Source organism: Lemur catta, chromosome 1 (assembly GCF_020740605.2).
Source record: "Lemur catta isolate mLemCat1 chromosome 1, mLemCat1.pri, whole genome shotgun sequence".
Taxonomy (NCBI): Eukaryota; Metazoa; Chordata; class Mammalia; order Primates; family Lemuridae; genus Lemur; species Lemur catta.
Window position 1 is genome coordinate 140052686 of NC_059128.1, and position 24671 is coordinate 140077356.

Sequence of the window (24671 nt, forward strand, 5' to 3'; positions counted from 1 at the left end):
TTTATCCATTCACCTATTGAGTGACATCTTGGTTGCCTCCAAGTTTTGGCAGTTATCAGTAAAGCTGCTATAAACTAACATTTATAGTATAGTGTGCAGGTTTGTGTGTGCACATAAGTTTTCAGTTCATTTGAGTAAATAACAAGGAGTGTGATTGCTGGATCGTATGGTAAGAGCATGTTTAGTTTTGTAAGAAACTGCCAAACTGTATTCCAAAGTGGGTGTACCATTTTGCATTCCCACCTGCAATGAATGAGAGTTTCTGTTGGTCCACATCCTCACCAGCATTTGGTATTGTCAGGGTTTTGGATTTTAGCCATTCTCATAGTTGTGTAGTAGTATCTCATTGTCTTAACTTGCATTTCCTTGATAACATATGATATGGAGCATTTTTCATAATCTTACTTGCCATCTATATATCTTTAATGATAGGGATTCTTTTTTAAACCAAAAGGTAATTTCCTCTTTAAAAAAATACTAACATAGTAAATTGTGTTCACTGTAGAATATATACCAAAAAAAGATAGTAAAAATTAATATATAATACCACCATTCAGAGGAGAAATTATTGGTAAGGTTTTGATATTTTTCCTTTGTGCACCTCCCCCCACTCCAGTCTATCCATCCATCCGTCCATCCATCCATTCATCCATCCATCCATCTCTATGGCAATAGCAGAATCATAATATTGTGTACCTTTCATGTTTACCCATATGTATTTAGCTTTTCCTTTGTCATTCTTCTAGAACAGTGGTTCTTAACCTCAGCTAGACGTTAGGAATCGTTTGGGGGTGTTCTTACACTTGTGATGCCCAGGCTGCACCTTGGAACAGTGCAGTGGGTGGGCCCAGGCACATCAGTACATTTTGAAACACCCCAGGTAATTTCAGTATGCACTGAAGACTGAGAACCACTGGGCTAGAGAATAATTTTTTTATAGCATCTAGTATTCCATTGGGTACCCTCACTGGAACTTCATTAACTAAGCTCTTATTGTTGAATATTTAGATTATTACTATTTCCAGTTTTTCACTATTATAAGCAATACATACTGCAAACATACTTGTGACTAAATTTATGTGCACAACTGTATATATATATATTTTGATATACAGTTACTGGTCAAACAGTATGCAAAAGGTTAAGTCTTTTAATTCCTTCTGCCAAAATGGAGATTATGATTTTGATTTGTTGATATGATGAAGAAAATTTTTAAAAATCCTATTGTTTAATTATTGATATACTCAAATATTTATTAAATAACAACCAAGAAGCCAAAAGCTATAGTAGGTAAGCTTCAGATGTCACTCAGGACAAGGTCATTGTCCATGAGGGACGTGATCTAGGGCAGGATTTCTCAACTCAGCATTATTGACCTTTTGGGCTGAATAGTTTTTTGTTGTGGTGGGCTGTCCTGTGAATTGTAGGATATTTACCAGCATCCTTGGCCTCTACCCTCTAGATCAGCAGTCCCCAACCTTTTTGGCACCAGGGACTGGTTTCATGGAAGACAGTTTTTCCATAGACGGAGGGGGCGAAGGTGGGTGGTGGTGGGGGTGAGAGAGGGCAGGAGGCGGAGCTCAGGCAGCGATGCATGGCCCTGTGTTCCTAACAGGCCACGGACTGCAGCTCCAGATGCCAGTAGTACCCCCACTTCAGTTGTGACAACTAAAAATGTCTCCAGACATTGCCACATGTCCCTGGGGGCAACCCTCCCTCCCTCTGCAGACTACAACCACTGGGCTATATTTGGACACACATTCGTATGAGTATTATCTATGGCTGATACAACAGCAGAGTTGAGTAGCTACAACAGAGACCATATGGCCCACGAAGTAGAAAACACTGACTATCTAGCTTTTTAGAAAACGTTTGCTGACTCCAGATCCTAGTGTATGAAAAATCACTTGCAGATAGTTAGAATTCACTGGGGGCCGGGCGTGGTGGCTCATGCCTGTAATCCTAGCACTCTGGGAGGCCGAGGCGGGTGGATCGCTCGAGGTCAGGAGTTCGAGACCAGCCTGAGCGAGACCCCGTCTCTACTAAAAATAGAAATAAATTATCTGGACAACTAAAAATATATATAGAAAAAATTAGCCGGGCATGGTGGCGCATGCCTGTAGTCCCAGCTACTCGGGAGGCTGAGGCAGTAGGATCACTTCAGCCCAGGAGTTTGAGGTTGCTGTGAGCTAGGCTGACACCACGGCACTCACTCTAGCCCGGGCAACAAAGTGAGACTCTGTCTCAAAAAAAAAAAAAATTCACTGGGATAGTGCTGTGATAGACTCAGGTGTGTAAACAGGGTGTTATAGGTATGAGGAGAGAGGGAACAGTTAATTAATGCCCTGAGAAAATTTGGAAGACTTCTTTAAGGAGATGACAAAAACTAGATCTTGACAATCTGAGCAGAGAAAATGGGGAGGTTCCTGTAGGCAGAGGGCATGGTATGTGCAAAGGAAATGGTAAATTCAGGGAATGGAGGAAATTATGGTGTGCCCAACTGCGTATAACTGAAGTAGTACTGGCAAGGAACTTCAGGAAATGTGTCTACAGTGATAGATTGGGACTAAATTATAAATGAGGCTAAATTCTGTGTTAAGGAGTTTGGACTTATCTGTGTGCAAATGGGAAGCCATTAAGTTTTTAGACAGGGAAGTGATTATCAACTTGTGGTTTGAAAGATTTTTCCATATGGTACCCTTATGTTACTTTCTCCAGTAATTTCCCTGATTCTTTACTGAAGCTTTCCCTGCCAACTCAAAATTGGATTTAGCACTGTTGTGCCACTTATCCCATTCTTCTTGGTTGTGAGCACCTTGAGTCTGTAATTTTCAGTGCTGCCTAGCACGTAGTAAGTACTCAATGAATGCTTGTTGAGTGAATATCATAAACATTACTCACATGTCCTTAAAACTTTTTCCCCCCTGCACCCAGTGTTGTGCTGATAAATGTTTAATAACCAGCTCTTGGGGGTGTGTGGGAGGGGGAAATCCCTGACTATAGTGTTTGCTAATGTTTGTGGTATTAAAAATACCCACCATGGCCAACTTCCCAATTTCAAGCTACCAGTAAGCTGGTACAAACCAGATCTAGCACATCACTGCATGTACTCAACAAAGAATTTTGTAAAATGAGTTAAACTGATCTCTCATGTTTTTAGGTTGCAATGTAAAGTTTTTCATTGTAAGTTTAAATTCTGTAGTTACAACGGATGATATATTGACATTTGCAAGTAAAACTCTAATATCACTCTTCTAAATTGGGAATAGAAGGAAATTCCCTAACCTGATAAGAGTATCTGTAAAAGGCTTAGAGCAAGCATCATCTTAAATTGGAAAATGTTGAAAGCATCCCCTTTAAAGTAAAAAATTAGAAAAATGTGCCTATTAGAATCATTTCTGTTTAAAATTGTAATGATGGTCCTAGACAGTGCAATAAAACAAGAAAAACAGATTGGAGATACAGAATTTTAAAAAAAGGAGATATAAGGATTGGAAGGAGGAAGCGAATTGAGTATCAGTTATAGATGATATGATTGTTTATGTATAGAAAAACAGAAGAATTTGTGGGTAAATTATTAGAAATAAGATGTTAACAATGTAGCTACATATAAAACTAATATACAGAAATCAGTGGGGTGTTTACATATCAGTAGTGAAAAACAATTTAAAAAACAACTATAAATCTAATCAAAGATACTGAAGAATTCTAAGGAAAAATTATAAAACTTTAAAAGATATTAGGAGGTCCTAAAAATGGAGAAAAAGACCATGTTTTTGGGTTGGAAGACTCTGTATTATAAAGATATCATTTCTCCCCAGTTGGCATATAGACCAATGAAATTAAAATCTCAGTAAGGTTTACCATGGAACTTATTAAATGGTTCTAAGTTTTGATGTGGAAGGGATGGAGAGGTAAGGGCCACACATAGCTAGGACACTTCTGACCAGTATCAGTGAGGGAGGATTTTGTCTATCAGCTGTCAGGACTTACGAAGTTATAGTTAAATTGACCAATGGGTTGTAATATTTGTCTTAGTATGTTTATACTGCTATAACAAAATATAACACACTGGATAGTTTATAAACAGCAGAAGTTTATTTCTTACAGTTTTGGAGGCTGGGAATTCCAAAATCAAGGCACTGGCAGATTCGGTGTCTGTTGACGGCCTACTTCCTAGTTTATGAGTGGCATCTTCTGGCTGTCTCCTCACATAGTGGAAAGGCAAGACAGCTCTCAGAGGTCTCTTTATAAGGGCACTAATTTCATTCATGATAGCTTTGCCCTTATGACCCTCCTCACCTCTCAAAGGCCCCACCTTATAAACCCATCAACTTGGGGGTTAGGTTTCAACATATGAATTTTGGTGGACCTCAAACATTCAGACCATGGCATGGGGGATAGACAGATTGATTAATGGGGTATAATATTGAAGTCAGAAGAAGATCCAAGCTGTGTATGGAATTTGACATCACAGAGGAGGCATGACTGAGCAATACGACAGTAGTAAAGATTGAATCAATGTTTATGCCTATATAAAGAGGTAAAATTGGATTTCTGCTTCACACTGTATTAAAAAAATCAACTCCAGATGGGTTAAGGACTTAAACATCAAACAAAACTTTAAAACACTTAGAAAATGTAGGTGACCATCTTTTAGATCTAGGCGCAGGCACAGTTTTCTTAAACCAGACACAAGAAGCATTGACTATAAAAGAAAATGTTGATAAATTTGATCATATTAAAACTAAGAACTTTTGTTCATCAAAAGACATTTAAGAAGTTGAAAAAATAAATTATAAATTAGGAGAAGATATTTGCAAAAGCACATAACTGACAAAGGATTAAGAGTATATTAAAAAAAAAAACCCTCTACAAATCAGTTAAGAGCACACAAAACCCAATAGGAAATGGTCAAGAGTTGTGAACAGACATTTCAAAGAATAGAAAACATAGGGCCAATACTCATATGAAGAAACGTTGAACATCATTGGTGATCAAAGAAATGCAAATCAAGACTATTATATGGGGACATTTTATGTCCATTTTATTGGCAGAAATAAAAAAGTCTGACCTAATCCTAAATGTTGGAGAGAAGGCGGATCAATGAGATATCTTATGTGTTGCTGTGTGAATTGGTGCAACTACTTTCGAGACAGGGTGGTATTGTTCTCTAAAGTTGAGCACTTACAACTATGACCCAGAAACTCTGATCCTTGATGTATACCCAAGAGAGACACTCTTCCGTGTGTGTGTGTGTGTGTGTGTGTGTGTGTGTGTGTGTGTGTGTATGAGCCATGAATAAGAATGTTCATAGCAGCATTTTGTTCACAGGAATAAAAAACTGGAAATAATCCAAATGTCCACCACCAACAAGAGTGTGAGTAAATAATACATGTGATGTAGTCACTCAATGAAATAATAGGAATCAAAACAAATGAACTACGGCAATATGAAACAATATGGATTAATCTTAGCAAAATATATTAAGAAAAAGTAATTCCCAAAAGATTACGTAAAACATGATACCATTTTAATAAAGTTAAAAACAGACACACAGCAACAGTACAAAGCATTTTAAGCGTATGTGGAGTGTGTGTGTACTAGATATGAAGGAACTCGAGGGAATGATAAATACTGGGTTCAGGATGATAGGTCCTTAGGCTGGGGAGAAGCAGGGGGAAGAGTTGGTGGTTGAGGGCACCATAGGGTAGATGCAGGTTAGTGTGAAGGTCCTGGCTTTTGTTTTGGGTGGTTGCTTTTTGGTGTTTATTAAGTTATTAAAAATAAATAAGTGAATCAGTACAATGGTGTGAATCAGTGCCACTGGGTCATGATACAACATGGACCAATGATACTAGTATAAGTGTGTCCATGAATTAAGGATTATGATTAAACCAATTCTTTGTGCCATTGGCCTAATAAGGGAAAATATTATATAAACAAAAATTGTTACATTCCTCTTATAAGTGTATCCAATGGAGTTTAAATACCACAATGGTTTGATACCCACTGCCATCCATTTAAGTAATGAACAAGCTATTACCTAGCAGCCAGAGATTTTACATACTTTCCTTTTCTCCAAAGTTATATATACTTGCCACTTTCCTTAGTTTTTTCCTAATATGGTTGATCAGATCAACACATATATGAAAAATTTTGATACATAATTATTAGCTATAAACTAATATTAGAAACTCATCTCTTAATGAGTGGAATGGCTGATGTTACTTATGCCTTGATTAAAGGAATTATTGAATTATCTTTGTCTTCCCCTTCCCCTGTTTTTACCCTTTGAAGCACTGCACTTTAATAAGATGGGTGAAGGTTGGCCTTTTTCTTATAAAATGGGAGAAAGGACATTGCAAAAGGCAGATGGGAATGGCAGACCCCTGCTGCAGGTATCTTCTCAAGCAGATCAGTTTTAGGGGTAAGTACATAGGGAAATTAAGGATCTGGTAATTACTGTTTTAAAACTGTTTATGCCAGGGTAACCTCCGAGGTATGTGTACCTCCAAAATTTTAATACCAGGAATGTTCAGAATGATCTAGGGAGTGCAAGAAGCAAATATGAGAATGCATATGCATGTGTATGTGTGCATATATCTGTATATACACACAGAGCTAATAGAAACACGCATAAAATCATCTATATACAAATGTAATTAATTTGTGTTACAAATGTAATTATATTCCAATATACAGATGCGGTTCCTCCCACATTATTTAATCTCGTCCTTTAAAAAAATGACCATTTCGTATGACTTATACATAAATATTAATACTATATATTCTTTATAAATGTGGGGAACAAAGAGTCAGGATTTAAATTTTTAATTTAAAATAATTTTAGACTTAGGAAGATGTTGCAAAAATAGCATGGACAAGTCTCATATACTCTTTTACCCAGATTTCCCAATGTTAATATTTTACCACATTTGCATTCTCATCCTATGTTAATATTATTGCTTTTTCTGAACTATTAGAGAGTGAATTGAAGTATTTACTCCTAAATACTTCGGGGTATATACCCTAAAATCCAAGATGTTCTGTTATATAACTATAGTGCAGTGGTCATAGTCAGGAAATCAACATTGATAATCTATAGATTGTATTCAGATTTCACCAATTGTCCCAAAATGTCATGTTTCCCCCCACCCCTTTCTGGTCCACTATCAAATCTGGGATCATGTGTTGCATTTAGTTATCCTGAATCTTCTCTCCTCTAATCTATAACAATTACTCAGTTTGTCTTTGTCTTTCATGATCTTGACATTTTTAAGAGTATACAGTTACATATATCAGAGTATGTAGTCACGTAGTTTTACCGATGCAATATATGATTTAAAAATGAGAAGAGAAACAAGAAAAAGCTATTGATTACTTATCAGAAGCTAAGGATTGATAGTAGTGAACCAGTATGTCCAAATTGATTGCTATGTGGTTTTCATTTTCAAAACCAATACCAACACCAGTGAGATAGGGGATGATGTTAATTGAGATTTATGGAGACATGAATTTGGATACTCCTGTCTTCACTGGTCAGATGTGGAGGAAGAGTTGATTGAAAGGGTGATGTCTTGTATATTCCCTTCCTTGTGTGGAAAAAGGGAAATACTGGCAGAGAGCAAAGCTAACAGAAAGTTGCTTTTTAAAAATAGTGCATTTCAACAATCTTTTCAGGAGAGAGGAAGGAATTTCTTACGAGCTGGAAACACAACTGGAAAATAAATGACAGTAGATACTTAACACCTGTTGCATCTTCTGAATTGCCCTAGAAAATGGGGCATGGAATAGAAAGAATTGGGAAACTTGAGTTGAGGAATTTGATTTACATGTTTATTTGTGAATGTCGGTCTTCAAAGGGATTTATTCAAGATCACAGTTTTGGGTTGAGGTTTAAAACTTGGTCTTTGACCCACCTGAACTCTTACTTTGTGAGTACAAACATGTTCTTTAAAGATAATAGGTAGTTAGGATAGTTGCCCTGTTTTGTCCGCCATTTGCAAATATTTTCTCACTATCAAGAGCTTGTAGCACTGATCTCTTAACACCCATATGGAGACTACATTATGGGTGATACACACACACACACACACACACATACACACACACACACACACACACACACACACACAAACGTACATTGTAGCACCTCTTCACCGAAGGGCTGAAAACTTCAGCCTGAATTTTAAAACTATACGTTTTTATAGAGGATGGTTGGTAGAGAGAAAGTAGAAGAATGAGTTTTAGATCCTATGTTTTACTTCTAACCTTGGCTGATTCATGTGTACCTCATTTGTTCAACTGAAAAATGGGAAAATAACAAATAAGCTTTTAACAGTCTGGAGACAAAGGGGAGTGCCTTTGATTTGCTCTGGGATCCATGATTTTGTGATAGGCTAAAAATACCAAAATAATTCATGGAAAGGAAAGAAAAATGGGAGAGGAAAATTGGCAGTACATTAACGGGAGCAAATTGCTGGTGGAGAATCATATTATTAAACATAACATTTAACTATATTAACCCAAATGTCATTTTTCTCTTTCAGTTAACTCCATAGGTTTACTTTAAGAAGGGATGCTATATGATAAATAGAACATATAACAAAGGTATTAAATATTAATTCAGCATTTGTTGCAACTTGGCTGTTAAAAATCATATGGCAGAAACAATGATTATACTTGTTTAGAAATTCCTCTAGTCCTTGCCTCTAGGCGTTGAGACGAATGAATTTACAAACCTCTTTGGGAGTTTCTAGTGTGCATGGGAACTTAGACTTCTATTCATGTACTGGGATGTCAGAGGTGTGTGTGTGAGGAGGAGGGCAAGGAATTTATAAGATGTTTTTGAGACATCATATTTTTCATGCAAATCTGGGAGCTTGGAGTTAGCAAGATAGAGTTTTATTTTTATCCACATTTTATTTTCTGTTTCAAATATAAGGTTTTTGAGAAATTGGAAAAAAGTATTAAGGCTTTCAACAGTGCAGTGTATTTTGGTTGACTACTTAAAAACTTGCACATAGCATCTGTGATGTACTATAGGGAATTTATAGCATAGCACTTTATTTTTTCTGTCATATGGCTTTTGCGAGAAAATGTTTTCACTTTGCTTAGTGATTTACAGAAGATTACCTACATTTTGTTTTGTTTTGTTTTGTTTATAACTAGTCAACGCTTTGCAAAGTAATACATTTTGGACTTTGAGGATGGGGTTTTCACATGTGCTGAAATCATTTTGAATCCATCATTTCAAGAAGATACAGCCTATCCTTTCATTGTGTCTTATTAACTGCTTGAGAGCCTAGCCTACATGGATAGCTAGGCAAAGCATTCATTTCTCTGAAGTTGAACTGTGTTCGTGCTTGAGCTTCCTGAAAGCAGAAATGAGCTCTTGGTGATGAAACCTGTTGGATTTCTGGAGGAAGCAGCTGGAGTCTTTGGCTTGTTAACTAGCAATGATTCAAGTCTTGCAGATTGTAAAGGAGCTGGTGACACCATCAAGGCAAAAAGCAGCCACAGTGAAGGAAGGTAGGATCATTAGCAGAATGAACAATCAGAACACTTCTGAAGCACTCAGATTTTGATAAGTATCAGCCTAAACAACAGCTATAAAAAGGAGTTTTGAGTTTTCATGTATGCTTTTGCTTTTCTGATATATTACGGAATCTGAAAAGGATGGTTAACATGCCTCATTATTACTGTTTTTAAACCAAAAATTAGAAGCACATTATTTTATTTAAAGGTACAGAGAGTAAGGGGAGATTATGACATTGCTACTGCAACAGTATTTTTCACATTGTAAAGATCCTCATGCATTATATATTTCGGAGATAGAAGAATAATTTCTGTAGTCCTCGTTTCTGTTAATTTTAAAATATAAATATTCATGGCAGAAATCAGAAGGGAACAAGCTAGAATTCTGCTTGTGTGGTAGGGCATAAGAACTAGGCGGTTCTCATTTGTATGAATAACTGATAAAATAATAGCTATAAATATGAATTTAGCCAATGAATGGTAGATTTTGTTGCCTTTTTAGGGATAATTACTTCTGTTTATGATTATATGTTTAATCAGTGCTGTTTATAATAAAAAGTAGTCCTGTATTTACAGCATGTGTCTGTTTGGTATATGCTGAAGTACATTTTCAAGAATTTTTTAATTGCATGTCTGACTTACAGATCTTAAAATGAGCTAATATACATACGTCTTTGAAGAAATACTTGTATATTTTACTTTTTAAACATTTAAAGTAGTAAATCTCTAAAATTATTTAAGAATTGATTTTTTAGAAATACAGGCCATCAACTAAGTTGATTATATAGGCAATTTCACAAAATTAATCTATGGCTTAACATCAGTCAGTTGATAAATTTATGTATTAGCTTTTTCATATGTAAGATGTATTCCAGCATTCTGTCTTTATGTGATTTGAATAGTGTAAGTATACGTTAGATGATATAAAATGTAGATTATTTTAGATTTTTTCTTTAACATGATATGATCTGTGGTTTAAAGTAAAGCTATGAGATTCCGTAAGTCCTATGTAAAATGATTTAGGGTAATAGTACAAAGTAGTATTGTGACATACAGGATAGTTAACCATATATAGCATATTAAAGCTGAAAGAATCTTAGACATCTTCTTGTCTATTCTTCTCATTTTATCGAAGAACATGATATTTAAATGAGTAAACAGAAATGCACTTCAAAAAGCTGAGAAACTGTCATTTACCTTTGAAAATGTGATACTGTTATTTAGAATACTTCACTACAACTATTTACATCCTATTTTCTATTTATTTCTCCTCCCCTTTCTTTGGAAATAGAAGGTTTCATTCCGATCTCGAAATAGCAGGATTCTAACAATTAGGCATTTTAAAAAAGCCATTGCTTTTACTAGTTCAGGAGAATATAAATTAGTTAATTTCAATCTGTTTGAAAATGTCAGATTCATACAGTTTGACCTTTACAGGCAGAATTTTTTTATTGGAATGTTTCTTCCAGTTTTTATGTTTTCAGTCACAGTCATAGCTACTTGGAATGTACCCAGGGAAAAGAATAATATTTTTTAGCTTGTCAAAATGCATATATCTCATATGTGACAGGAAACACCATATGAATATAGAAAAAATGCTACCAAAAATTCTGTATATTAAAGTAGTAGAATGTCTTGTGTCCTCAGAGTTTTTCTCATTTTTTCAGACAGAATTTTCTGTTAAAAACAGGGGAAGCTTATACATAGATTTTTTTTTCTCTTGGAAGCTTGCTGTTTCAAACCTCTTCTAATAGTGTTCTTAATTATTTAGTGAACACATTTACTATTAATTTTATCCTTTTGCAGCTATTGTTATATTTTACGAGTTTTTTATATTGACAAACTCCTTGAGAAAAGCAGTCTTGCTGACAAATATAAAACACTGACTGACCCATAAGAATAGAGTTTTTTTAAACTTAATTCTTTAAAATATTATATGGATTTTTTTTTTTTTTTTTTTTAAGACAGAGTCTTGCTCTGTTGACCTGGCAAGAGTACTGTGGCATCATCCTAGCTCACAGCAACCTCAAACTCCTGGGCTCAAATGATCCTCCTGCCTCAGCCTCCCAAGGAGCTGGGATAACAGGCATGTGCCACCACACCTGGCTAGTTTTTTCTGTTTTTAGTAGAGATGGGGTCTCACTCTTGCTCAGGCTGGTCTCAAACTCCTGAGCTCAAGGGGTCCTCCCACCTTGGCCTCCCAGAGTGCTAGGATTACAGGTGTGAGCCACTGTGCCCGGCCTAAAATATTGTATGGATTTGGATGGATGTAGAGAAAGCGCAACATTTCCAAGTATTGTATTCACATTAATATTGTAAATGGTATGAAAAAATTGATTTGTGAAGGAAAAAATGTCCTAGAAGTACCAAAGTTGGGGATGAAATAATTATGATATATGGTTTGAGAAGTTTTTGTTAATTAGTTTTCCTTAGCATGAGATAGTAAACAAACTTATTGTAAGTAGGACCCAAGGGTATGGTTAAGAAATATTTTGGGAAAGAAGGGAAATTATAAAATAAATGAAGGAACGAATGAAGGAACATACATTTGTTGAGACAGTCTTGTCTAAGAGGTGTTTGTATAGTCGGGCCGCAAGTGGGTTTGTATCTTTTGACGTGAGGCGGTCATGAGCAGAGTTAAGTAAGACAATTTAGTCTTGTGGACCAGGGAGAGGGATGGGATGAGTAATACTATGCTGACTGGAAAAATAAACCCTCTCAGTTTTCACCTCAAGTGTCCTCATCAGCCTGCATCCCTAGGGCCCAGCTCACTAGATTGGTGAGGCACTTGGCCTAGAGCAAACTGAAAAGTCAAACGACACAATCACTTCAGATGTATGTAAGGCATAAATGTAATAATCACCTGGAGCTGTGTGTTACTGAGAAGCTTGTTTTTCTTCTTTAAAACTCTCATGTTTATTTGAATAAAAATGTTTTGAAAATAGTTCATGTTTCTCTGTCTTGTTAGACAGAAGTATGCTAAATATGATTAATTTTTTTCTTAATGATTCAGGTTTTTCATTTTATATTTTTGATAGGTTAGAAAATCTTATGACAAAATTTATTAAAATTATTCCTAAAATGAGAATAGATATTGAGTGTGGCCCCGAGGGTCTCTCTTGTTGGTAAAGCATACCAGCTTTGGTATCTGTCTTGATCTTCTGATTCCCACTTTAATTCCTCAGTACCTTTCCTCCCGATTGTTGCAACAGCCTCCTCAGTCATTTTATGTAATAAACATGCACTGAGTACTTACTGCATCTTAGATACAGGGGTTTAGAGACATATCCTCAAGGAACTCAGATGCAAGTGGTCAGAGACAAAAGTCAGTAATTACAGTAGTTTGATAGATATTGTAACAAGGTGTTGTTGGGGGCTGGCCGGTGGAGGAGGTGTTGGGGGAGCTACTTAAGGGGAGTGAAGGGACTACATTCTTTGGTGAGGTGGCAGATGTTCTCAGCTGAGCTAAGTCTCAAAGGAGACGTAAAGGCTAGCCAGCTTGGAGAAGAAGAGAGCTTGTGAGTGTCCCAAGCAAAGGAAAAAATCACGGAGGTAAGAGAGGGCAAAATGTGTTGGAAAACTACATTGTTAAGTAAGGCAAGAAAGTAGGTGAAGGCTAGGGGTAGTGGTAGAGACGAGGGAGGGGAGCGCCGTCACCTGCCTGAGTAAAGCGGGATCGGGGTGGGGGTGGAGAGATGAGAAGTCTGGTCATTTAACCATTTAACCCTGTGCTTCGTCCTTCCTTCCGTTGCTTCCTGCAGTAGCTTCCCGAAACAATTCGCCCTGAAACCTGGAATCTGGGCTTGCCCTCTACAGTATTTCTGGCTGTATCACCAGATCTCTGCACATACCCTCTGTGCCAGCTACATCAGAGTACTTGCTGCTTCCCAAACATGCTGCTCCATCTGGATGGCAAGTCCTCCCCCCTCCCGAACAGTTCCATTCCTTATCAGAACAGCCTTCCAGGCTGAAATGCCACCCCTCCCAGAAAGCATGTTCCCTGACTTTCTCTCCCCTCACCTTTCTGTGTCAGATTTAATCACTGCTTTCTTTGTATTCTTTTAGTGTTTTGCTTTTGATTCTATTACTACACTTTAAAAATTCTACTATACATGATGATTATATTTATTAAATTGACCAATAAATATTAATTGCAATATACTTATTGATTTGACTTATTGAACATTTTTATTTCTGTTCTGTTTTTAGCTCTGTTTTAGATAGTTAAGGTTGTCATAAAATGATCTTAGACAAGTAAAATATTATAACTAATAACAATGGAAGGAGGAATATGTAAATAAGCCCATTGAGATATTTTGTAATGGTTAGATAGATAATGGTTTTCAGCTTTTATTTAATATGTAATCATATTTTGCTATATATGTTGACTATTTAAGCTTGAGAAACTGAAGTCATAGCATCTAATATACTTTATTTAGTTGTAGGTTTATGATGTACAAAGAATTTCATGCTCTTGACCAAAAAAGAAGATTCCACAATAAAAATTATTTAATGAGAATTTGAGAAATGACTGCTCATGGCAAACGTTGTTCGTTGTCCACCTAATGTTTATTCTCCCTTAAGTCCTTGACAGAACTTTGTTTTTGTTTGGAATAATATTATGCTCAGTTAAAAAACAAACCAACAAATCTACTCCATTTCTTGAGATGTAAGCAAAAGGCTGCTGAGGATTGCTGGGAAGATTTTGCTTTCTGAGACAGTTATCACCTCTGCTTTCTTGTTACATCCTCCTTTCTGCCTGGAATGTGAGTGCATTTCCTGGAGTTGTAACAGCCATAAAGTGACCACAAGGACAAAAGCAACAGAGTGAAGGAGAAATATAGAAGTCTAGTCTTTTGTGACACCAATGACACTAATGAATATTTGTACCAACCCTGATTTACCTCTAGACTTTTTGGTTTATTATTTGCAATGAAAATAATCCTCATTAGTATGGTATCCAATGTGATAAAGAATAAGACTAGTAACAAAAATGTGTCATTTGCATATGAAGTCTTTGAGTATACAGCGTAAACACTTTTACAAAGTATTTTGTTTTATGCTGGGATTGGGCAGTCTTAATTAGAAGTAGCATGAAACACAGATATGGCTGTTACAATGTGGTGGAAGGAATCTTAATTTGGGAGTCAGAAGACCTGTGATTTTAGACAAGCCAGTGAATATCTCTGTGTTGCGATGTTTTCCATCTATTACTAATATGTGATTAGATGTTCTCTCTATAAGATCGCGTAGAACACTGATATTCATATTCTACTTCGTTTCTTGAAGGCATATTTATTTTTTTATGGTAACCTCTTGGAGTACAACACCAATCATAATGCCTGTCCGACTATCACACAATGATAATTTGGTTAACAGTAGTCTTAGAAAGTTGTATATTTGGCTTGATCATGAATAGCTTTTAGAGAGTTTCCAAGTTTATTACTAAGTTGACACTCACAGTTAGTTATGTAAGTGATTTAATGAAGAGGAAAGGCAACACACAGGAGGGCAGTTAAGAGCATGAACTCAATTAGGACAGACTGAGGTCTCAGTCCTGGATTTGCTCATTTATTAGCTTTGTAACCTTTAGTAAGTTATGGAACTTCCCTGTGCATTAGATTCTTTATCTGAAAAGTAGGGATAATAGCAGTATGTACTTCTAAGGGTATTGTAAGGGTTGCAAGAGATATACCTATACAGAATTTACACAATGCCAGGCACATTGTGGTGACTAAATGTAAGCTGCTGTTTGTTACTTATATTATTGTTGTTGTCATTACGGTTGAGATTGTACTCTTGATCCCCTAGATGGCTAATAACTTGTTTGTATGTGTTTATGTCTGGGACAGAATGCAGGGCTCTGTGGACAATGGTCTGATTCATTATAGTGATGCCCATTAATCTTTATAACAGTGTCGATTCCTTTATACTTAGAAAAGTAAGCAGCATATTTATTCTTTAAATTTAAATATATAATATTTGAAGTCAAAATTATGTGTATGTTGTGGGCAGAGTAGAATTTGTTTTAGGGAGATATATTTAGTATAGATTGTAATTCATAACCCATTTAATATTATTTTAAAGAAAATGAGCTCATTTTATTTAGCTTATTAACTATGTTGAAGAGTTTTTGAAATAAGGTAGTGAATTTTGCAATCAGTCGTTGCTTGAAACTCTAAATTATTTGAAAGGTTTTCTTTGTATTGTGTAAACTTTTAAAGTTGTAAATATATGTAATTATTATTTGTCAATTAAAAACAAAAGTAATTTAAAAAATAAAAAAATAGAATTGACTGCAGTAGACTACCTGAGCATCGTTCCTCTCTTGCTTGTTGTCATTGAGGCTGTTAGTAAGGCTGTACTGTATAGTCATTAAGAGTATGGTCTGAGCTCACCAGGCTCCTAGCCGCTAGCCACATGTACATATTTAAACTTAAATAATTAAAATTAAGTAAAATAAAAATTCAGTTCCTTAGTCATTTAGCTGCATATTAAGTGCTCAAAAGCCACATTGCAGAAAGTTTTATTGGACAGTGTTGGTGGGTAGATTGTATAGCAAGACTGACTGCCTAAGCTCAGATCTTGAATCCAGTATTGACTAGTCATGTGACCTTGAACAAGTTGTTCAATTTCACTGTGCCTCAGTTTCCTCATATATAAAATTGGATTAATAACCCCAGACAAAAGTCCTCATAAGGTTGTTAATGTGAGTTAAATAAGTCAACATTTGTAAAGTGCTTAGAACAGCACCTGGCACATAGTAAATATGTGGTGTTTGCTAAACAAATGTGCATAGTGTTCAGACTTATTATGCTTTATAATTTATTAATGTCTACTGATTATCTTTTTGTCCTTTCTATATTTTTTATTGCCCTTTTGAAAAAATATTTATATATGCCAACCTGCTTGAATGCATTTTTCATTTTTATATTTTATCACAGTTTAGAATAATGTTTCTGTCACACACTCTAGCTTAAAAATTTATTATGGGTGGTCACCACTTTCAGGGTGAAGCACAGTCTCCTTTGTCAGGCATTTTGAGAGCTCCAGCCTGCCCTTCCCAGCTCATTTCTCACTGCCATCCAGTTCTGGCCCTTTGTTTCATTTTTCAGTTAATCACTGCCTTTGTTGTTAAAAATATTTAATGGTGGTGGTGTCATCTCTTCAAATGGTATATAAGCTCTCCCAGAACATGAAGCATTATCTGTGCATATAGTAAATGCTCAGCATATGCTTGTTGAATAAAAGAATCTTCAATTTTGAAATGCAGTCAGTATTTCTATTAATATCAAAGCCACATTTGTTCAAGTAATCTCTGAAGTAAAGGGAATCCGACACCCATTCTGCCATCTGTGATGTCAGTATCAGAAATGTGCTCCTTCTCACAAGCCTCTCCACTTCTGTCCTTATTGTCTCAATGGGGAGGGGGCCGGATAGTGGCTCTGATCAGTCCCGTTCACTGTGCTGCAAGGTAGTGACATGCAAATCACCACTGCACATGCTTTCTGGATGACATATTCTTAAAGGATACTGATTTTATTTCGGTCTCCCGCTTCTTTGGCTCACCTCCCTGTTCTGTGGTCCGCTGTGTGTTACTTCTTTCTGTGTACTTCTGATTATACTCAAATGGGTATCATGTGAATGTAACACAGGAAAAATAGTCAATGTCAAAGAGAAACAAATACCACCTAATATAATAAACAAAACTTAGTTCTTATGTTTCTATGAATCTAGGTATGATTTAGTTTATTTTTCACTTTGAACAGGTTATTACCTCCATATGAGAAAAAAACTGTAAAAAGTTAAAACTTAATTTAACTTCTGTAGAATGACACATACCTATGGTGTAGTACGATCATACAGAATCCCCATTTGTTACTACCAATAGTTTAATACATAACGAGTGGCAAATCCATGATTAATCATATTGATAGCTGCATTTTGGATTGCATATATTGTCACAGATATATGTTGTGCAAGTTACCTTGTATTATGTGATGGAGAAAAGAGTGGATGTTGTAAAATCAACATTACAAATCAAGTTTATATATGATTTCACATTGTGATTGACGATACTCAGGCATCTTCTGAGACACTGATTCAGTATCTTACGTTGCTTTCTCAGGTTTGTTAGAGATGGTGTAGAACAGGACTGAAACAATATTTTAGTTAATTCTGTGATGGCTTGCTTAACTTATAGCTAACAGCCAGAGTCCGCTTTTGTATACAAGGCTTGCTTGCTTAATTTATAGCTAATAGCCAAAGTCCGCTTTTTTATACAAGGCTTGCTTGCTTAACTTATAGCTAACAGCCAAAGTCCGCTTTTGTATACAAGGCTTGCTTGCTTAATTTATAGCTAATAGCCAAAGTCCGCTTTTGTATACAAGGCTTGCTTGCTTAATTTATAGCTAATAGCCAAAGTCCGCTTTTGTATACAAGGCTTGCTTGCTTAATTTATAGCTAATAGCCAAAGTCCGCTTTTATATACAAGGCCTGCTTGCTTAACTTATAGCTAACAGCCAAAGTCCACTTTTGTATACAAGGCTTGCTTGCTTAACGCTTGGTTGCGATAAAGAGCTAAAAAAAAAAAAATATATATATAAAAGACCTGTACTCCCGCTGCGCGGGGTCCCTGCCCATAAAAAGAGACCACTGCGTTGGTGCTCGGGGCTTGGACCCTAGTTCGAACTAGTCAATAAACTCCTTTGCCTTTTACAGCCTCAGTGACTCTGTCATTCTGTTCCCGGGGCCGAGGGAATCTGGCTCTAACAATGGAACAGGGGATAGCTGGGAACTGGCAGAGCAGTGGTACTAAGTCTCGCTTGGGAATGATGTAGGGTAGCTTTTTGAATATATCTTTACTTATTACCTTATAGCGTATGTACTTATGGTTATTTTTCAAAGGGCTGTATCCTTTATTAAGCTGTGAGCTTCTTGAGGGCCAGGACTGCAACTCATTCATCATTTTGGAGCAGAGTTAATTCTGAAGAATGCAGTGGCTCATGAGCTTGCCTGGTATTTGTTTCTCTATAGCTTATCATCAAAGTGAGGAATGCATGTATGCCTAATAGATAATTGATCAATTTAATCAGTTTCCTAATTACTAAGAAGATTCAATTCTTGCTTTATATTATTTTATTACTGAAACAGACTGCCCAGTAAACGTTTTGAACATTCTCTAGAGAACACTTAGGTTTGCAGTGAGTTATTTTACTTAGAATGTTACTTGGAATTAAATGTTCGTACTACTATCTTGATATAATTTGAATGTAATTTAAATGTGCTAACCTGTTACCCTTTAAAAATAGTCTGCTACTATTGTTTCTCTCCCATTTGGCAGACACCAGATGCAGTGATTAATAAAGATCATTATGCCACTTAGTCATGGAGAGCTTTTAATGAGTGTTACCTGAAAATCTGTTAGTTTTATCACTGCAATGATCAGAAACATCTAACAAAATATATATGCTGCGCTTTGAAAATTTCTGTGGGAAGTATAATATATTTAGAGAAATTTGTAGACTTTACTATCCATCTATAGATGTTGTGGTTGTATCGTAAAAAGGTACTAAAAATAGAAACAAATTTTAATAGCTGTTGTTAAATATTGGATATCATATTTGCTGACTTTGAAGTATGCTTTAGTTTTTAGTAACTGTATCTTTTGAGGGTATGGAGTTTTTCTAGAATTCTTCTAAAATCTAATTCTGTGACCCAAAAGGAAGTAGTCAATGGGTTTTTTAATCTGTGCATACAAGGAATATAAAAAATTCAGGTCCTGGCTGGGTGCAGTGGCTCATACCTGTAATCCTAGCACTTTGGGAGGCTGAGGTGGGAGGATCATTTGAGGAGTTTGAGACTAACCTGAGCAACATAGCGATACCCTGCATCTATGAAAAATAGAAAAATTATCAGGGCCTGGTGGTGCGCTCCTGTAGTCCCAGCTACTTGGGCGGCTGAGGCAGGAGGATTGCTTGAGCCCAGGAGTTTAAGGTTACAGTGAGCTATGATGATACCACTGCATTTTAGCCTGGGCAACAGAAGGAGACCCTGCCTCAGAAAAAAAAAAAAAAAATCCAGTTCCTCATTTGGCTGATACCCTTGAAAGTGAGAGCCAGATTGATAGACTCAAAAGTGTTGGATATGATCAGTTTGTTATTAGAGGTCTAAGATTCTCTCTGACTTCTCTTTACAATCTCCCACTATGGTGTGAATTTGTCTATCTTTCCTTTTAATTCTGCCATTTTTTGCCTATACATTTTGAAACTGTGTTACTAGGTTCATACTTATGTCTTCTTCATGGATTGTTTTGTTGCAATGAAATTGTTTTCTTTTCTGAGACAGAGTCTCACTCTGTTGCCTGGGCTAGAGTGCCGTCAGCCTCGCTCACAGCAACCTCAAACTCCTGAGCTCAAGTGATCCTCCTGCCTCAGCCTGTAGCTGGGACTACAGGCATGTGCCACCATGCCCAGCTAATTTTTTCTATATATTTTTAGGTGTCCAGCTAATTTCCTTCTATTTTTAGTAGAGACAGGGTCTCGCTCTTGCTCAGGCTGGTCTCAACTCCTGAGCTCGAAAGATCCACCTGCCTCGGCCTCCCAGAGTGTTAGGATTACAGGTGTGAGCCACCATGCCCGGCCTCCTTTTTATCTCTAATAATGATTCTTACTTAAGTCTACTTTGTCTGATATGAGTACAGTGATATCAGCTTTCTTTAGGTTCTTGTTTGCATAGGATGTTTTTCCTATTCTTTTACTTTCAAACTTTCTGTGTACTTATATTTGAGATATCTCTCTTCTAAATAGCATATCTATATTTTTACATTTAATCTGATTGCCTTTGTCTGCTAATTGGTGTGTTTAGTCTGTTTACATGTGATACTGTTACGTTTGGGTCTAAATCTTTCTGTTTCTATCTCTCCACCTGTTTTAAATTCTTTTGTGTTTTCTTACCATCTTTTAGATTATTCAAATAGTTTTTATTATCTATTCTCACACCTGTTTGTTAGTTATACATTCTTTTTATTTATTTATTTATTTATTTATTTATTTATTTATTTATTTATTTATTTATTTATTTATTTTTGAGACAGAGTCTCACTTTGTTGCCCGGGCTAGAGTGAGTGCCGTGGCATCAGCCTAGCTCACAGCAACCTCAGACTCCTGGGCTTAAGCGATCCTACTGCCTCAGCCTCCCGAGTAGCCGGGACTACAGGCATGAGCCACCATGCCCGGCTAATTTTTTTGTTTATATATTTTTAGTTGGCCAGATAATTTCTTTCTATTTTTTAGTAGAGACGGGGTCTCACTCTTGCTCAGGCTGGTCTCGAACTCCTGACCTCGAGCGATCCACCCGCCTCGGCCTCCCAGAGCTAGGATTACAGGCGTGAGCCACCGCGCCCGGCCTTATACATTCTTTTGTTATTCTCCAGTGTTACCCTAGATTATATCATTCATCCTTGATTTATGAGAATATGTAATAAATTAGTACTGATACCCATTTCCCAGAAAAATCTGAGGACCTTGAGGTAGTTAATTCCATTTATGCCCTGTCTACCTTCAGGGTTATTGTTGCTTTATGTTTTAATTCTACATATATTTTAAACCTCATGTATTTATTAGTAGTATCTATATATTTACCTTTTCCCTTTCTCTCTTCCTTTATGTCTGTTCATCCATCAGGGCTCATAGTTTTCTGCTCATAGTGTACGCATGCTGACTATTAAATGTCTCAGTTGCTTGTCTGGAAATGTCATTATTTTTACATTCAGTTTTGAAGGGTGCTTTCAGAATTTCTTGAAATCCTAAATTGTTGGTTATTTTCTTTCAGCATTTTAAGAGTGTAGTTTCATTGTCTTCTGACTTTTGTAGTTTCTGCTTAGAAATTTGCCATTTGTTTTATTGCTGCTCATTTGAAAGTTGTCTTTTTTCTGATTGCTTTTTAAGATTTCTTCTTTGTCCTTAATTTTTGAAAGTTTTAGTTGTCCAGGTATGTTTTTCTTAGTATTTATTTTGCTTGCGGTTTGTTGTGCCTTTTGACCCTATAAGGTACCATTCTTGCTTATTTGCTCTTCAAAAACTGCAGCTAGGCAAATTAGAAAGGAGTTCCTTGCAAGGAAATAAATATTTCATTACTTAGAGTTATGAATATGTTTAATTGGCATGTTTCCTATTGGTGTGTGTGAATTTTTCTGCATAATGTACATTATGTTACACCAATATAAAAGTGTTTTCTTGATCTTATTCCTACCCTAAAGGATATTACGGAACTTCACCAAACCTGTGGTTGCAGTTTGTTATACTCTTAGACAGTTCATAGCCACCTCTGTCCATATCCATGGAGACTATTTCAGGGACTAATCTTAAAACCACTTAACAGTTGTTATGCATGTGGCAAAACTGTGACCACATTGAAAACAGGAATTCAACATAAAGCAGCATTATTTCCTTATTTTGAAAAGGATTATGATTAACATCCTAGGATTTATGGTAGTATCTGTTCACATTTTTGAGGCATGCACTTAAGGATGACTCACCGTCCTGACTCACTAGTTTAAGTTCACTGTCATTCAAAAGCTCTTTCATTCTGCTTTTCTTTTTCTGGTTTTTATTTCTTCCCCAATGAATAGAATTATTGTAGTAAGTCTTACATTGCTGAATATAACCTTTGTTTTTTCTTAATTGGTGTGTATATGCCACGCCTCTAGGCACATTCAAAGCTTTTGCTAAGGATGGCTAGCACTTTGTTGTTTAGTCTTGGCAGGAAGTGTAATATAGTGAGAGTTAGTAATGTGTAAGAGTAGTCAGACAACAGACGTTCCTGTTAATAGGATGAATATATAAATACTTTATTGTTTACTTTAATGGAAATATGCATCTGTTATACAGGAATATACTATAAATTTAGTTGTAACCAATTAAAGCCTATTTCAGGAAGTACCGTCAGGCCTGGTAACTGTCTCTACTTAACAAAACAATTGAGCTGGCCCAATTATTTCAAAGAATATTTAATCAAACAAAATTCCAGGGAAATAATTTCAGTATTTCTAAGAATTAATGATAGGAACTGACCACTAACTTAAGATCCTGGGTGAGTAAACGTAACCCATTGTAGAAACTCAATGAGTTCTGCTACACTATATATAGACATTAACACCTAGTTAAGCGAACAGGACTTGGAGTCAGAGAGGCCTGATTTTGATTCATGGCGTCACCACTTAATAGCTGTGTAATCTTGGGCCAACATTAACCTTTCTAAGTCTCAGTTTTCTCATCTCTAGGATGGTACCTATGTCACTAGGGTTGTGATTAGGATTAAGTTAGACAATTCTTGTTCATTTAGTCATTCGATAAGTTTATTGAGTACCAGTTAGGTATCAGGCACTGGCCTAAGCACTGGTTACAGTGGTAAATAAAATGACAGGGACTGATTGGTAGGTCCAGTGGAGAAGACTAAAAATAAGTAAACAAATATATATGTTTGCTAGAATTTCATATAAAGGAAGTCATACAATGTGAGGTCTTTTGTGTTTGGCTTCTTTTATTGGTGTCGTTGCATGTTATCAGCAGTTTTTTTTGTTTTTCTTTTTGAGTGGTATTCCAAAGTATAGATTAACCACAATTGGCTTATCTATTCACCAGTTGATGGACATTTGGGTTGCTTCTGGTTTGGGGATATATGAACATTCACATAAACATTTTTATAAATAAATGTTTTTTTTTCTTTTGGTTAAATACCTAGAAGTGAGATTGCGGGTTAGTATGATGAAGTTTCTATTTAACTTTATCAGATACATCCTCTCTTTTCTAATGTGGCTGTACCATTTTGTATTCTCAATGGCACTGTATGAGTTTTCTAGATGCTCCACATCCTTGTCAACACTTGGTATTGTCAGTATTTTTAACTTTGTGCATAGTGGTATCTCAGTAATGGTATCTCAATGTGATTTTAAGGTACATTTCTCTGATGACTGGTGATATTGAGCATCTTTTTTATATACTTTATATATTTTTTGGCCATTCATTTATCTTCTTTTATGAAGTATCTTTTCAAATCTTTTGCCCATTTTAAAAACATGAGTTGTCTTCTTATTGGGTTATAAAAATTCTTTATGTATTCTAAATATAATCCACTGTCAGATATATGCTTTATAGATATTTTCTCCCAGTCTGTGCCTTGTCTTTCATTTTCTTAACTATATCTCTTGAAGAGCAAGAGTTTTTAATTTTGATGAGCTCTATTTTTGTCAACTTTTCTAGTTTGTACTTATTTTAAAGAAATCTTTGCCTAACCCAGTATCATAAAGATTTTTTTCCTTGTTTTCTTCTAGTTCAATAGTTCTTGCTCTTACATATATGGCTATGATTTACTTCAAGTTGATTTTTGTATACTGTATGAGGTAAAGGCCAAGGTTTATTTTTTATTCCTGTATAGATGTCTAGTTACTTCAGCACCATTTGTTGTAGAGACTGTCTTTTCCCCATTGAATTACTTTCATACCTTTGGGCCTATGAGATCTTGCTATCATTTGTAACCATCTTTTTCAGTAAGAATTTAAGCCTGACAACAGAGCTTAATCAAATACAAATCAATCCATTTTTTAAATCTCACTGTTGAGTACTGTGTATTTTAGGAGTAGGAGGTTGTAGGAATGATGAAGGGAGCTGCTTCTTAGGGCTAATTCTGACTAATAAGGAAGTACTTGTTGGTAAGGTAGAAGTGATGGTAACTTCTTAGAATTTGTTCTTGTAAAGGAAGATTTCTGTATCCAGTTAGTGATGTATGATTATCTTTAGGAAAGTGAATTAGAAATACATTAGAGTAAATGCGGGCTTGATTACATTCACAGACTGAAAGGAAAACTAGATCAATGGAAGAAAAATCTACAGTGACTATGTATTCTAATGAGAAAGAAAAGATAAAGGAATATACACAAAGTAAAGTAGCTGGTTAGGGTGTTAACTTTGAGTCCACATTTAAAGAGTTTGAATGAAAGGTGGAAGATAAGGCTTACAACCAATAAGGTATGAAAAAGAGTAGTAGATACTTAAAAAACATTGTCAGGAATACTCAAAAAATGGATTGACATCTGTGAACAGTGTGGAGTCTGATAAAACACTCCTAGAGCA

General features: G+C 35.9%; 1 protein-coding gene across 2 annotated transcripts in view; it reads left to right on the forward strand.

Moving 5' to 3' along the window:
* USP6NL (USP6 N-terminal like) overlaps positions 1-24671 on the forward strand; it is a 113430-nt gene that overhangs the window by 16313 nt on the left and 72446 nt on the right. Inside the window, exon 1 of one of the 2 annotated variants that reach the window (XM_045535968.1) lies at positions 9389-9534. The exons of the other annotated variant lie outside the window; for it this stretch is intronic. Within the exon in view, the coding sequence (XP_045391924.1) occupies positions 9462-9534 (73 nt within the window). The 5' untranslated portion in view covers positions 9389-9461. Of the gene's footprint in view, positions 1-9388; positions 9535-24671 lie in introns of those variants that run through there. 2 annotated transcript variants of the gene reach the window in all.